General features: G+C 43.2%; 1 protein-coding gene across 1 annotated transcript in view; it reads left to right on the top strand.

Annotated features, from left to right (window-relative positions):
* Positions 1-16430, top strand: part of DNAH7 (dynein axonemal heavy chain 7) — a 529416-nt gene that overhangs the window by 331146 nt on the left and 181840 nt on the right. Inside the window, exons 40-43 of the mRNA XM_073546702.1 lie at positions 8024-8896; positions 10158-10387; positions 13941-14271; positions 15129-15475. Of these exons, the coding sequence (XP_073402803.1) occupies positions 8024-8896; positions 10158-10387; positions 13941-14271; positions 15129-15475 (1781 nt within the window). The remainder of the gene's footprint in view (positions 1-8023; positions 8897-10157; positions 10388-13940; positions 14272-15128; positions 15476-16430) is intronic.

Raw genomic sequence — 16430 nt, 5'->3', positions numbered from 1 at the left:
ACAATCACGAAGCATCTTTCATTTTACCAGAGCTGTTCAAAAGAAGCTGAGCTTTGATTGGTTGCTATGACCAACAGTTTTCCTTGAAACCAATCACTAAGCATCTCTCATTTCACCAGAGCTGGGTAAAAGTAGCTGAGCTGTGATTGGGTACTATGAGCAAGTTTTCCCACTTGACAACACCTCAGCAGACACTGACATGGAAGAATTCTAGCATCTTCAGGAACATAAGCTCCCAGCCATTGTCTGCCCCCCTGAAAGGAGCAGAGAGCACATGACAGAAATGAATCCCCCCCTCCCTGCCCATATCCCCATTACACATCCTCCATCCTGTAGGCACATCTTCCCTCTTAAAGGGATCATTGGTATGGAAGTCAGAGCAAATCCATCCAGGGCTTTGGTTTTGACCCCAGGCCTCTCTTAAAGGGATCCCTGGTATGGAAGTTAGGACAGTTCCACTCAGCTCTGTGGTTCTGACCCCAGGGTCTCTTAAAGGGATCATTGGTATGGAAGTTAGGACAAATCCACTCTGCACTTTGGTACTGACCCCAGGCCTTTCTTAAAGGGATCCTCGGTATGGAAGTGAGGGCAAATCCACTCTGCACTCTGATTCTCACCCCAGGCTTTTATTAAAGGGATCATTGGTATGGAAGTCAGGACAAATCCACTCAGCGCTCTGGTTCTGTCCCCAGGCCTCTCTTAAAGGGATCCCCTGTATGGAAGTTAGGACATTTCCACTCAGCGCTCTGGTTCTGACCCCAGGCTGACGGGATGATGTGGGATATTACGGGTAGTAGTCCGGTGGCTCTGACTGATGAGATGATTTGTGTGATATTAGGGGTAGTAGTCCAGTGGCTCTGGCTGACGGAATGATGTGGGATATTAGGGGGAGTAGTCCGGTAGCTTTGGCTGAGGCTATGTGCACACGTATGTGGGTCACCCTCCCAGGGCTGTGGGGTACTCGGTACCGGGCCGGTGTCAGGGGGAGAATGTGTCACAGCGGTGGAGGTGACCCGGTCCGTGGCCCTGGGCGCCCAATATCAATGGTGGTGGTTCTGGTGGTTAATGGAATAGTTTGTGACGCCACCCGTGGTGTTTGGCAAGTAAGATGTTAAGCCAACACTGCTTGCAGATCCACTGGGACTGATGGTGTGATGCAGCAAAGATGGTGTAGCTCCCCACAGGTGGAGCTGTAGTCCCAGGGCAGTGTAGGCACTGTGGATGAGGATAGGTGCAGGATGGTGTGGATGCTGGTACCCAGATGTAGCGGTGCTGAAGGTGTTAGCGAAGGATGAATGGAGGACACCAGAGCTTGCAGTTTCAAAGCTTTACTCACAGTTCGTGGTACACACTGGTGCCTGCCTGCTGCCTCCGTGTCATGTCCTCCGGGGTAGAGACTCAATCAACCTCCCGGGCAAGTCAGGGCTCTCCTCTCCAACACTCCGCCAACATGTACCTTTCCTGAACGACTCCTCCAATGCGCCTTGTGGTGTGAAGCACTCCAGTATTTAGTTACCCTGGAATACCTCCTTTCTAGATGTTCCTAGAACTCTACTTGTATGACAGACAGCTGTAGCCTGCTCAGGGATTCTCCTGGATCCTGGCTCTCTATCTGTGTTGTTGTGTCCCAAGTCTTGGATGGGAGTAGTGCATTTACAGCCAACTACTCCACCAATGCCTTCTGCAGAACCATAAGTGTCCATACAACCTCAGGGACCGGGCCCCGGCCTTGCGCTGAGAACCTATAGGCAGGGTTCCTATCCAACCCACTCCTCCTCTCTGTTCTCTACTCCTTCGTTCTGTACTTGTCTCTCCTTCGTATGGATGCTTAGGTTACAGGTCTACGTCTCTCCACCTTTCTTACTTTCCCATGCCAGCTGGCTCAGGTCACTGAGGCAGCTGCAGCACTCCTTCCTCCATCCCTTCTTCCAGGGATCCCCACTCCTCACTTAGTGGTTTCCTACTCTGCCGACCTTCTGTCAGACTGAACCCCTAAGGGACTGACCTCTAATTCTAAACCTTCCCAATCTTTTATATGAATCTAAACTCTACCCACCTCCCAGCACATCTCGTGTTACGAAGCAAGGACCCACGAAAGGTGCTCTGCTACCCTCTAAGCATGGAGCTGCAATCTGGTCCTTTGCTGAACTATCCTGTGTGTGGGTGCAGGTGTTGGAGTGTGGAAAGGAGCCCCCAACTTACCAGGATGGTGGGGCACTACACCTTAGCAGAAGGTGCAGTACCTCTGTGGCGACTGAGCCTCAGGGGCGCCATATATGAAGAAAATTTCTGCATAAAAACAGGTCTCCTTCCCAGAAAACGCGCTTTTTTTTCTGCGCGTTTTTGAAGCGATTTTTCCGCGCGTCCCCAGACACATAGAAAATAGCTAGAAATGTGGAATTTACCACGAAATTAATGAGCATGCTGCGTTTTTTACAGCGAAACGTTTTTTTGCGGTAAAAAGCGCATCAATATGCACAAAAAGTGCAGAATGCATTAAAATGAATGGGAAGCTTCTTTTATGCGTTTTTTGAGCTGATTTTTTGGTAAATCCGTGGGAAAAACGCGAAAAAAAATGCTGTATGTGAACACAGCCTGACAGGATGATGTGGGATATTAGTTGTAGTAGTCCGGTGGCTCTGGTTGACGGGATGATGTGAGATATTAAGGTTAGTAGTTCAGTGGCTTTGGCTGACGAGATGATGTGGGATATTAGGGGTAGTAGTCCGGTGGCTCTGGCTGACGGGATGATGTGGGATATTATAGTGAAGATGGCTGTGCAGAGTGGGTGGGGATCTACACTCTCCTTTATGTATATAGATATAATTATTATAATTTGTTATAAATAACCGTAGTTAGTTACTATGCCCGGGCAGCACTGGGCTCTTCAGCTAGTGTCTAATAAAGCTCTCTTGTCTGGGAAGGCACGGTACATTTTCAGGGTTGAACTCACACAACACACAGACTGCTCTGCTTCCCCAGCTGACTGACTCACAGTGAAAACAGCGTCTGGCTCTAGACATAGCTAGCCAGGTACACGGAATCGGGACCTCCAGTGCTAGGTTTTAATCCTGTCCTAGGACACCCTGACTAAGGAGGACATCATAATCACATGCTATGGCTGGTTTCACATTTGCGTTTTTTTTCGCGGTAATTTAGCGCTAAATAGCGCATGCGTTTTTTTTTCCTATACTTTGCATGGGATGCGCTTATGTGCGCATACACATGCGTTTGTACGCGTTTTACCGCGCATGCATTTTTTTGCGGTATGCGCTCGGGCGCACAAAATGCAACTTGTTGTATTTTTTGTGCGTCCGATTTGCCTCAAAAAAACGCATGCGGGCGCAATGCGTTTTTTTACAGCAAGACACTCATTATAAGTCTATGGTGAGCATATGTGCGCATTGGCATGCTTATGTATGCGTTTTTTTGCACATGCGTTTTTTTTTTTTACCATTAGTTTAGACAATGGAATTTAGGGGTTTGGGTAAAGTTAGGGTTAGTTAAGGGGGTTTAGGGTTAGGGTTAGGGTCAGGGTTAGGGTTAGGGTTAGGGTCAGGGTTAGGGTTAAGTATGGTTTGGTTAAGGGTTAGGGTCAGGGTTAGGGTTAGGGTTAGGGTCAGGGTTAGGGTTAAGTATGGTTTGGTTAAGGGTTAGGGTCAGGGTTAGGGTCAGGGTTAGGGTTAAGGTTAAGTATGGTTTGGTTAAGGGTTAGGGTCAGGGTTAGGGTTAAGTATGGTTTGGTTAAGGGTTAGGGTCAGGGTTAGGGTTAGGGTCAGGGTTAGGGTCAGGGTTAGGGTTAAGTATGGTTTGGTTAAGGGTTAGGGTCAGGGTTAGGGTTAAGTATGGTTTGGTTAAGGGTTAGGGTCAGGGTTAGGGTCAGGGTTAAGTATGGTTTGGTTAAGGGTTAGGGTTAGGGTTAAGTATGGTTTGGTTAAGGGTTAGGGTCAGGGTTAGGGTTAAGTATGGTTTGGTTAAGGGTTAGGGTTAGGGTTAGGGTCAGGGTTAGGGTTAGGGTCAGGGTTAGGGTTAGGGTTAAGGTTAGTTAGGGTTTGGGTTAGGGTTAAGTATGGTTTGGTTAAGGGTTAGGGTCAGGGTTAGGGTTAAGTATGGTTTGGTTAAGGGTTAGGGTTAGGGTTAGGGTCAGGGTTAGGGTCAGGGTTAGGGTTAAGTATGGTTTGGTTAAGGGTTAGGGTCAGGGTTAGGGTCAGGGTTAGGGTTAAGTATGGTTTGGTTAAGGGTTAGGGTTAGGGTTAGGGTCAGGGTTAGGGTCAGGGTTAGGGTTAAGGTTAGTTAGGGTTTGGGTTAGGGTTAAGTATGGTTTGGTTAAGGGTTAGGGTCAGGGTTAGGGTTAAGTATGGTTTGGTTAAGGGTTAGGGTTAGGGTTAGGGTCAGGGTTAGGGTTAGGGTCAGGGTTAGGGTCAGGGTTAGGGTTAAGTATGGTTTGGTTAAGGGTTAGGGTCAGGGTTAGGGTCAGGGTTAGGGTTAAGTATGGTTTGGTTAAGGGTTAGGGTTAGGGTTAGGGTTAGGGTCAGGGTTAGGGTTAGGGTCAGGGTTAGGGTCAGGGTTAGGGTTAAGTATGGTTTGGTTAAGGGTTAGGGTCAGGGTTAGGGTCAGGGTTAGGGTTAAGTATGGTTTGGTTAAGGGTTAGGGTCAGGGTTAGGGTCAGGGTTAGGGTTAAGGTTAGTTAGGGTTTGGGTTAGGGTTAAGTATGGTTTGGTTAAGGGTTAGGGTCAGGGTTAGGGTTAAGTATGGTTTGGTTAAGGGTTAGGGTTAGAGTCAGGGTTAGGGTTAGGGTCAGGGTTAGGGTTAGGGTTAAGGTTAGTTAGGGTTTGGGTTAGGGTTAAGTATGGTTTGGTTAAGGGTTAGGGTCAGGGTTAGGGTTAAGTATGGTTTGGTTAAGGGTTAGGGTTAGGGTTAGGGTCAGGGTTAGGGTTAGGGTTAGGGTCAGGGTTAGGGTTAGTAAAGTCATGGTTTGGGTTAGTGTGAGGGGCCACCTAATGTTGGAAAAAACCGCAAACGCGGTAAAAACGCACTAAAAACGCTTACAAACGCATAAAAACGCTGCGTTTTTTTCATGCATGCTCATAAAAATGCTTGAAAAAAACGCAGCAGTTGTATGCTTTTGTATGCGTTTTTCAATGCGTTTTTTTGCGGGAAAAACGCGCTGCAAAAAAAAGCAAGTGTGAAACAGGCCTATGAGGTCCAAGACACATGGGACACCACTCTTTTTATGTCTTCTTAACAAGACCCCCACAGTCTTCTCAAGTTCTTTAGATGATTTCTGAAGAAGATTCCTTGATACGAAATGTGAGATTATAAAAAGCCAGTATTTTTCATATCTGTTGTTCTCCTTGGATCTGAAAATATAAAGTTTAACAATTGGAGGAATGTGTATGGAGTGCTGTTCTACAGTTAGGTCCATATATATTTGGACAGAGACAACATTTTTCTTATTTTGGTTCTAGACATTACCACAATGAATTTTAAACAAAACAATTCAGATGCAGTTGAAGTTCACACTTTAAGCTTTCATTTGAGGGTATCCACATTAAAATTGGATGAAGGGTTTAGGAGTTTCAGCTCCTTAACATATGCCACCCTGTTTTTAAAGGGATCAAAAGTAATTGGACAGATTAAATAATTGTAAATAAAATGTTCATTTCTAGTACTTGGTTGAAAACCCTTTGTTGGCAATGACTGCCTGAAGTCTTGAACTCATGGACATCACCAGACCCTGTGTTTCCTCCTTTTTGATGCTCTGCCAGGCCTTCACTGCGGTGATTTTCAGTTGCTGTTTGTTTGTAGGCCTTTCTGTCTGAAGTTTAGTCTTTAACAAGTGAAATGCATGCTCAATTGGGTTGAGATCAGGTGACTGACTTGTCCATTCAAGAATATTCCACTTCTTTGCTTTAATAAACCCCTGGGTTGCTTTGGCTTTATGTTTTGGGTCATTGTCCATCTGTAGTATGAAACGACGACCAATCAGTTTGGCTGCATTTGGCTGGATCTGAGCACATAGTGTGGCTCTGAATACCTCAGAATTCATTTGGCTGCTTCTGCCCTGTGTCACATCATCAATAAACACTAGTGACCCAGTGCCACTGGTAGCCATGCATGCCCAAGCCATCACACTGCCTCCGCCGTGTTTTACAGATGATGTAGTATGCTTTGGATCATGAGCTGTACTATGCCTTCGCCATACTTTTCTCTTTCCATCATTCAGGTAGAGGTTGATCTTGGTTTCGTCTATCCAAAGAGTGTTCTTCCAGAACTGTGCTGGCTTTTTTGGATGTTTTTAGCAAAGTCCAGTCTAGCCTTTTGATTCTTGATGGTTATGAGTGGCTTGCACTGTGCAGTGAACCCTCTGTATTTACTTTCATGCAGTCTTCTCATGGTAGATTTGGATATTGATATGTCTACCTCCTGGAGAGTGTTGTTCACTTGGTTGGCTGTTGTGAAGGGGTTTCTCTTCACCATAGAGATTATTCTGCGATCATCCACCACTGTTGTCTTCCATGGGCGCCCAGGTCTTTTTGCATTGATGAGTTCACCAGTGCTTTCTTTCTTTCTCAGGATGTACCAAACTGTAGATTTTGCTACTCCTAATGTTGTAGCAATTTCGCGGATGGGTTTTTTCTGTTTTTGCAGCTTAAGGATGGCTTGTTTTACCTGCATGGAGAGCTCCTTTGTCCGCATGTTTCCTTCACAGCAAAACCTTCCAAATGCAAGCACCACACCTCAAATCAACTCCAGGCCTTTAATCTGCTTAATTGAGAATGACATAACGAAGGGATTGCCCACACATGTCCATGAAATAGCCTTGGAGTCAATTTTCCAATTACTTTTGGTCCCTTTAAAAACAGGGTGGCACATGTTAAGGAGTTGAAACTCCTAAACCCTTCATCCAATTTTAATGTGGATACCCTCAAATGAAAGCTGAAAGTCTAAACTTCAACTGCATCTGAATTGTTTTGTTTAAAATTCATTGTGGTAATGTCTACAACCAAAATTAGAAAAATGTTGTCTCTGTCCAAATATATATGGACCTAACTGTATCTACCTTTCTATACATTTGTAGAAATACCATGTATGTGCTGCACAAACAACCACATTTAAACATATAGAATAAATTTCTGCCATAAACGTTGTCCACAATGAATCTACAATGTTTGAACACATCCTTATAAGCCACAGCCTGATGAACCAAAGCTATGTTCACACTATGCATGCAGTATCTGTGTGTTTTATATATACATGCTTTCTTAAGGCCCCGTCACACACAGCGATCTCGCTAGCGAGATCGCTGATTTTGTGATGCCACAGCGATCTCGCCAGCAAGATCACTGTGTGTGACGGGGATCAGCGACGGGCCCCCCTGCCGGTTATTGCTGATCGTGCAGCATCGGCCTGGGCCGTTTTTCGATCGCTGGTCTCCCGCTGGCCAGCACGCATCACTGCGTGTGGCAGCGAGAGACCAGCGATTAGTGACGCTGGACGCTGGTTTCTAATGTAAACATCGGGTATCCAGGAGCCGCGGCTCTTAGATGCCCGATGTTTACCTTGGAAACTGGCGTAAATGCTGGTTTCCAAGGTAACCAGCGGGAATCCAGTAGTCGCTCGGCTCTTAGGTACCCGATGTTTACCTTGGAAACCAGCGTGTACGCCGGTTTCCGAGGTAAACAGCTGGTATCCAGGAGTGGCGGCTCCTGGATCCCCGATGTTTATATTAGAAACCATCGTCCAGCGTCAGTGATCCTGATCGCTGGGGCTGTCTGTGACAACTCAGCAGCGATCAGCCTAACGATGTCCCAGCGATCCCATCATGTCGGATCGTTGGTGGGATCGCTGGGACATCGTTCTGTGTAACGGGGGCTTTAAACATAGACTTTTTGGGTAATGTGTTAGTTGCAGTTAGTAAATGATTTACTTATTGAAACAAGATTAAAATGAGGTAAGAAAACAGCAATGTCCATACATTTACTGTACTATGAAATGTTTGTATATGTTTCTTTTGAATCAGATTCTTCGAGTTTACTATGATCGCCTTGTGGATAATGCAGATCAGTCTTGGCTTGTCGGCTATATTGAAGAGGTTGTGAAGAGTCACATGAGAGAAGACTTTCATTTGCTTTTTCAACACCTTGACTTCAACGGTGATGGCAAAGTGGCGGAGGATGACTTGCGTAGTTTAATGTTTTGTGATTTCCATGATCCTAAGAGGGAAGACACTAACTATAAAGAAATAACTGATGTTGACAAGTTGCGTTTAGTTGTAGAAAGTCATTTAGAAGAATTCAACAACATTAGCAAAAAACCAATGAATTTGGTTTTGTTCAGATTTGCAATTGAACACATCTGCCGAATCTCTCGCATTTTGAAACAACCTCGTAGCCATGCCCTCCTTGTGGGTGTTGGAGGCAGCGGTCGCCAGTCTGTTACTCGATTAGCTGTTCACATGGCTGACCAGAGACTCTTTCAAGTTGAAATTTCAAAAAGTTACGGTACTTCAGAATGGCGTGAGGACTTGAAACAAATTCTGCGACGATCTACAGAGGGTGATATGCAAGGTGTCTTTCTCTTTACCGATACCCAGATTAAGAAGGAATCTTTCCTAGAAGACATTAACAATTTACTCAACGCAGGAGAGGTTCCAAATCTTTTTGCACCTGACGAAAAACAGGAAATATGTGAAAGAATGCGACAAATAGACAGACAGCGAGATAAGACTAAGCAGACTGATGGCAGCCCCTTGGCTCTTTTCAATTTGTTTATTGACCGTTGTCGAGATCAACTTCACATTGTGCTTGCTATGAGTCCTATTGGAGATGCATTCCGAAACCGTCTCCGAAAATTTCCAGCACTTGTTAATTGCTGTACAATTGACTGGTTCCAGGTAATATTTGTTACATCTGTATACAGGTTTTCAGTTCTTCTCATTGAGCTTGCAGGGCTACTATAATGTATATCAAATAAATTAGCATCAGATTTGTCTGCCCCTTTGTCTAGTAAGTTACTCAAGTACTCCAACTCCTTTTCTTGCAGACATACTGTTTACACTCCATCCAAATTATCACTGTTGTAATTTATTTTATCCCACTTGAACTACATCTATACAGATCATTTCAACATTTCATTTGGGTCATGTGATCTCCAGTCGGACAAAGAGTCCAAGCGGTAATGCTCAGACAGGAAGTCTATTATCACCTATCCAATCCCTCCCACCCAGCAACACCCTCCATGTAAATCTGTATGTCCTGCCAGGCAGCTAAAGTTATAGGTGAAGAAATATCATACTGCCTAAACCACTGTCTTTGCTGCCTAGTGCAACCAATCATAGAGCAGCTTTTATTTTTTTCTTCAGCTGTTGAAAAATAATGACTGTGCTGTGATTGGTTGTAGGGGGCAGCAAAATAATATGAGTGGAGAAGAAATCAACTAATACAGGTATACCCAAGACCATGCACAAGAGCCTCTATTCTTTAGTAGTATCCTATGCTGCACTATATATAGGCAAAGATGGAAATTCTAGAGTGATTCTTTAAAAAAAGTCAGTGGCCCTTAAAGGGGTGCTCCAATAATGTGATGACCTATTTTTATGACCGCTTCTGTGATGGCCTACCCTCCACCCTCCCAGGGTTGCCAACCATCCAGAAATTCCATAAAAGTCTGTAAAAACAGGGCATTTTTTCCCATCCATAAAAAAATTTAAGGCGTCCATTATTTATTTGAAGCTGAAAAAACATATACAGACTATTTTGATTATAATTATCATAATTTTATAGTGAATACAGCTGATGTCCCCTCCACCGATAAACTGTTATCAGCTGCAGCAGTGGCTGGATGTAAGGTGAGTACGGAGTGGGACACCAGAACTCAGTACACCGCATAGTGGCTGATACCGGGCACTGCAGAACAGCGCACCTTCATGTGAACATCTGTCCACTGCTGGAACTGGGAACAGCTGATCGGCAGGGAGTAGGTGTCAGACCCATATCAATATCATAGCATTAGTAATAAATAGGTAATAGAATTTGACTCGCCTGCATATAAATATTTATCTTTAAAATGTGATCTATTGTATATGACCTCAATGTGCATAACTGGGCAGAAGTTTTATGTTCCTTAATTTACTCCATTTTTAACATTTCAACTAGTCCTGGCCAGAAGACGCGCTTCAAGCTGTTGCAACACGATTTTTAGAAGATATTGAAATGTCCGAAGAAATTAGAAATGGATGTATTGATATGTGTAAAAGTTTCCACACATCAACTATTACCTTGTCTGAGAGGTTTCGTGCAGAGCTACAAAGATATAATTATGTAACACCTACATCATATTTGGAGCTCATCTCTACTTTTAAAACTTTACTGCAGAAAAAACGGTCGTAAGTGCTTATTAACAGAATTATTACTGAACAACGTTATATAAATGCCCCCAAAAATATTTTTTTATAATTATATATCATCATAAATGTATCTGTTTCTATGCTTTACTAAGCAGTTCAGCTTTTTCTCCTGACACACCACATTTTAATTTATGGCATTTTCAGGATGGATTATTTAACCAGTTCCTGTCATTGCACTGCCTTTTCACTTCTTATGGAATGTGCCAGGTTCTGTGAGGATGGGAAAAGGTGGTGTCTCCTCTTACAGTGCTCATACCTAATGCTAGCACACATGCTGCGGTGTGAAGGGAGCTGCCTGCACCAGCTAAAGCCCCTGTCACACACAGCGATCTCGCTAACGAGATCGCTCCTGAGTCACAAGTTTTGTGACACAACAGAGATCTCACCAGCGAGATTGCTGTGTGTGACACTTACCAACGGCCAGCCCCCCTGCCGGGTATCGCTGATTGTCCTGGAAAGGCCAGGACTTTTTTTTGTTCGCTGGTCTCCCACTGGCCAGCACACTGCATGTGGCAGGCGGGAGACCAGCGATCAGCGAGCTAGCTCTGGTAACTAAGGTACACATCGGGTCTCTAAGTGGCGCGCAGCGCTTAGAAACCCGATGTGTACCTTAGTTACCAGCACACTGGTGCAGGGAGCTGGTAACCAAGGTAGACATCGGGTTTCTAAGTGACGTGCACCGCTTAGAAACCCGATTTGTACCTTGGTTACCTGCTCCCTGCACCAGCGCACTGGTAACTAAGGTACACAATGGGTAACTGAGTGACATGCGTCGCTTGTTACCCGCGTGTCGCTGGTGCTGATCGCTGGTGAAGCTGCCTGTTTGGCAGCTCACCAGCGATTATGTAGCGACACACCAGCGATCCTGACAAGGTCATATCGTTGTCAGGATTGCTGGTGCGTCGCTATGTGTGACGGGGCCCTAACTCTTTAGTTGCTACCTTTAATAGTGATGGTGGCATGTAAACAGTTTGACAGAGATACATCACTTCCGCTGTCACTCCATCGGGCCCCTGCAATGCTATCTTGGGGAGCTAATAGCTGCAATTACAGCAGGAAGCCTAACACTGGCATCCGGGTCTGCCGCAGAACAAAAAACAGAGGCGCAATGTATTAGGCTGCATGTTAGTGTAAGGCTAGGGCTAAACAGTGAATTAGGCCATGACACAGGTCAAGCGGCCACTACATGTTATAGCTACATCGCAGCACAATAAAAAATTGTCATTTTTTGACACCTGTAACTTTTTCATATTCCTGTTGTTGGACCTGTGTTAAGGTTTGTTTTTGTGTTTCATGCTGATGATTTTACCAATAAAATTTTAGGGTAAATATGACGTTTTGATAGCTTTACATTGCATAGTGGAAAGTGTAGCAACCCTCAAAAAAGCAATTTTGTTTCTTCGTTTACGTCTCTTAATTTTATATTCTCATAGATTTTATGAATGTGGTGATACCAAATACTATATGTGTCAGGACTCGAACATGACAACTCCTGTGCACCAGGAAATAATTAAAATTATTAAAAACAAACTAATTAAAATGGCTTGGACAAAAATGATGATGCTCCTAGAAAACATGTAAAATAATTTAACCATAGGGACATATTAAACTAAGATGAGTCTTGTAATTAGCATCCAGGTGTCTATAAACTTGTAAACAGTTTAGCTATTTCAGCAGTGAAAAGTAGTCACTGTGCTGTTTGGTATCATGGTGTGTAGCACACTGAACATGGACCAAAGAAAGCTAAGGAGAGAGTTGTCAGAGTAAATTAGAAAGAAAATTATAGACTAACAATTTAAAAGTACAAGCTATAAAGCAATCTCCAAACAGTTTGATGTTCCTGTTACTATGATTGCACATAATATTCAGAAGTTTAAAGGGGTTATCCACTATTAGGACCACCCCTTCATGATTTAAATGTTTGGCGCCGATAAAATAAAAAACTCTTAAGTCACAGAGGAAAATGAATAGCGGCACCAGTGTTAAAACATGTAATCCTTTGTACGAAGGAGTTGAGCCAGATAATAGAGCCTTTATCAGCATAAATGTCCAATTTGGAGGTGCTCAGCATATATCAACATGTAGACATAAATAATTCAGAAAAAAGTATGCGGCAGTCACCATGGCAGCTTGTATGAAAAGTCCTTTATTTCATGACTTTCATCTTAGATGGTAAGGTGCAGAGGGGTGCGGGGAGAGAGGAGAGAAGACAACAGCCGTTTCGCGTTACCACACTTCAACGGGTCCAGGGTCCATCTAAGGTGAAAGTCATGAAATAAAGGACTTTTCATTCAAGCTGCCATCGTGAGTGCCACATACTTTTTTCTGAATTATTGATAAAATAAAAAGCTTATACTCACCTCCCATGCTGGCGCAGTTTCAGCAGTGTCGGCATTCGCATGCTCGGGACTCGCGTGAGGTTGTTGTGACAAATAAGCCTTGTGCTGGTGTCACTGTCTCCGCATTTGGACAAATCAAACTTCAAGCGGAAGTGAGAGAGCAGCCGCAGCCCTGGATTCCTCTTGATGTTTGATTTTTCCGAAAGCGGAGAGAGTGACACCAGCGCTGATTGTGCGCCTGGCTCATGTGTCATAGCAACCGCACAAGAGCCTTGGAAACGCGAGTGAACGATGGCCGAGTAGAAAAACACTGTTGAAAGCAAATCTTAAAAAAGCAAGACAAAATGCATATTGACAAGAGACAAAGCATCTGTTAGAATGTCCTTTGGACAGATAAGACAAAATTTACATTTTTGGCAAGTCACATCAGCTCTTTTGTCACATGCACAAAAATGAAACATAGAAAGAAAAGAACATTGTACCTACTGTGAAACATTGAGGAGGCTTGGTTATGATTTTGGGCTGCTTTGCTTCATCTGGCACAGGGTCTCTTGAATTTACGCAGGGGACAATGAAATCTCAAGACTATCAAAACATTCTGGAGTGAAATGTGATGCCCTGTGTCAGAAGGCCTTGTCTGAGTTACATGTCATAGGTCCTCCAACAGGACACTGGCCCAACACACAGCTAAAAACAGACAAGAATGGCTGAGTGCAAAGCATTGGTCTATTTTGAAGTGTCTTCTATGAGCCCTGATCTAAATCCTATAGAACATCTGTGGAAGGAGATGAAACCTGCCATCTGGAGAAGGCACTTTCATGCCTGAGACAGCAGGAGCATTTTGCTTACAAGAAGTGGGACAAAATACCTGTGGACAGATGGAGAAGTCTCATTGAGTTACAGAAATTGGTTGTGCAACAAAATATTTATCTAAAGGCACCATTATTTTTGTCCTGGACATTTTCATTAGTTTGTTTTTAATATGTCTTTTAAACCACAATTTAAAAACAATGACTGATTTTCATTAGTTGATATTCAGTAAATTTAAAGTGAAAATTACTTCAGTCAGTTACAAATTAATTCAGTGACCACTGTGTGTTTTTCTTACATTACCAGAATTGTGTCCATGTGTATACACTAACATTTCCCAGAATATATGGATATACAGATTACATTACTTTTTTCTTTAACAGAGAAGTTATGAACATGAAAAGAAGATATGAAGTCGGCCTAGAGAAACTAGAATCAGCATCGTCACAAGTTGCAACCATGCAAATTGAACTAGAAGCTCTTCAGCCCCAGTTGAAGGTTGCTAGCAGAGAGGTGGATGAGATGATGGTCATCATTGAAAGAGAGTCTATTGAGGTGGCCAAGACTGAAAAAATAGTTAAAGCTGATGAAGCTGTGGCAAATGAACAAGCAATGGCTGCTAAAGCAATTAAAGATGAATGTGATAGTGATCTGGCCCAAGCTTTACCTATATTGGAATCAGCTTTGGCGGCATTGGACACACTTACTGCCCAGGTATATTTGTTCTCCTACTTGGCTACAGTTCCTCACTATGGGACAGCATAATAGGATGGAGAAACATACTTCACACATTGTACACAAATTGTGTTTGTGGGGATAAGGGTGACAGATAAAACACAGCGTTTCTACTTGGGTCTTACCTACCTGAACTACTAGTCATGCCGAGTCCTCACCACAGCCCATCGCAAATCCTTTTAAAACAATTTAGAATAATATATTTGTTCTGGACTCGGAAGACAATATAAAAAAGGCACTAAATAAATCATTTTTCAAATGGAGGAGGGTCACGTTATATTCTATCCTCATGTTCAAGAGAAAATTTTCACTCTGGAGTAGGTTCGCACAAAAGTATAAAAGATTGTTTAGAGTTTCATCCAGAAAACTCTGACAATTTTTTTGTCCTTTGTCTTCTGTGTGCAGTCTGTATTTTATAGTTATTAATCATTTACAGGACCATTTACAGTTTACTATGCTACAGAATTGCAATGTATCCATAAAATTCAGATGCTAGACTGGGTTCCTTATGGCATCCATAGATTGAATGGGTGAGTCTCATTTGACTTATGGATGAAATTAGTGCATGCTGTGATTCTTTTCATACACAGATTTGGTCAGTGAAAAAAATCACTCATCTGTACTCCCCCTTTAAATAACAGTGGTCCGAGCTCTGTTTTTTTCACGGACAGAAACGCAAACCAAAAATACCGTTTGCTCATGTGAATGATCCCTAATGAAAAACAACATAACCATCATGGAAGGGTCACATAAAGTATATTGTTATCTTTGGCTATATTTATATTTGTGTCTTTTCTGTTGATTTCTGTAATGACACAGATATCTTACTATAACAGGATATTACTGTGGTAAAGTCTATGAAAAGTCCCCCTGCTGGAGTAAAGCTTGTCATGGAGGCCATTTGCATTTTAAAAGGAGTAAAATCTGATAAAATTCCTGACCCATCGGGTTCTGGACGAAAGATTGAAGATTTCTGGGGACCAGCAAAAAGAGTGCTCGGTGACATGAAATTTCTTCAATCTCTACATGAATATGATAAGGATAATATCCCACCTGCTTACATGAACATCATAAGGAAGCAATATATTACCAACGCAGAGTTTGTTCCAGACAAAGTGCGCAATGCGTCTACAGCTGCCGAGGGGCTGTGCAAATGGGTGATTGCAATGGATTCCTATGATAAGTAAGAAAATCTATTTACCATATCTATCTATTATCTATCTATTCAATATTTCTATCTATCTACTATCTACAGTGGGGAAAAAAATATTTAGTCAGCCACCAATTGTGCAAGTTCTCCCACTTAAAAAGATGAGAAAGGCCTGTAATTGACATCATAGGTAGACCACAACTATGAGAGTGAAAATAAGAAAACAAATCCAGAAAATCTCCTTGAATCTCCTTGTCTGATTTGGCAAGATTTATTTGTCAAATTATGGCAGAAAATAAGTATTTGATCACCTAAAACATGCAAGAATTCTGGCTCTCACAGACCTGTAACTTCTTCTTTAAGAGGCTCCTCTGTCCTCCACTCATTACCTGTAGTAATGGCACCTGTTTGAACTTGTCATCAGTATAAAAGACACCTGTTCATAACCTCAAACAGTCACACTCCAAACTCCACTATGGTGAAGACCAAAAAGCTGTCGAAGGACACCAGAAACAAAATTGTAGCCCTGCACCAGGATGGGAAGACTGAATATACAATAGGCAAGCAGCTTGGTGTGATGACATCAACTGTGGGAGCAGTAATAAGAAAATGGAAGACATACAAGACAACTGATAATATCCTTGGATCTGGGGCTCCACACAAGATCTCACCCCGTGGGGTCAAAATAATCACAAGAACGGTGAGCAAAAATCCCAGATCCACACGGGGGGACCTAGTGAATGAGCTGCATAGAGCTGGGATCAGCGTAGTAAAGGCTACCATCATTAACATACTACACCGCCAGGGACTCAGATCCTACAGTGCCAGACGTGCCCCCCCTGCTTAAGCCAGTACATGTCTGGGCCCATCTGAAGTTTGCTAGAGAGCATTTGGATTATCCAGAAGAGTACTGGGAGAATATCATATGGTCTGATGAAACCAAAATAGAACTGTGTGGTAGAAACAAAACTCGTCGTGTTTTGAGAAG

Source organism: Dendrobates tinctorius, unplaced genomic scaffold, assembly GCF_039654945.1.
Source record: "Dendrobates tinctorius isolate UK_male_01 unplaced genomic scaffold, ASM3965494v1 ptg000150l, whole genome shotgun sequence".
Classification (NCBI taxonomy): Eukaryota; Metazoa; Chordata; class Amphibia; order Anura; family Dendrobatidae; genus Dendrobates; species Dendrobates tinctorius.
The sequence above is the reverse complement of the archived record's forward strand: the minus strand, read 5'-3'. Positions and strand labels throughout refer to the sequence as shown.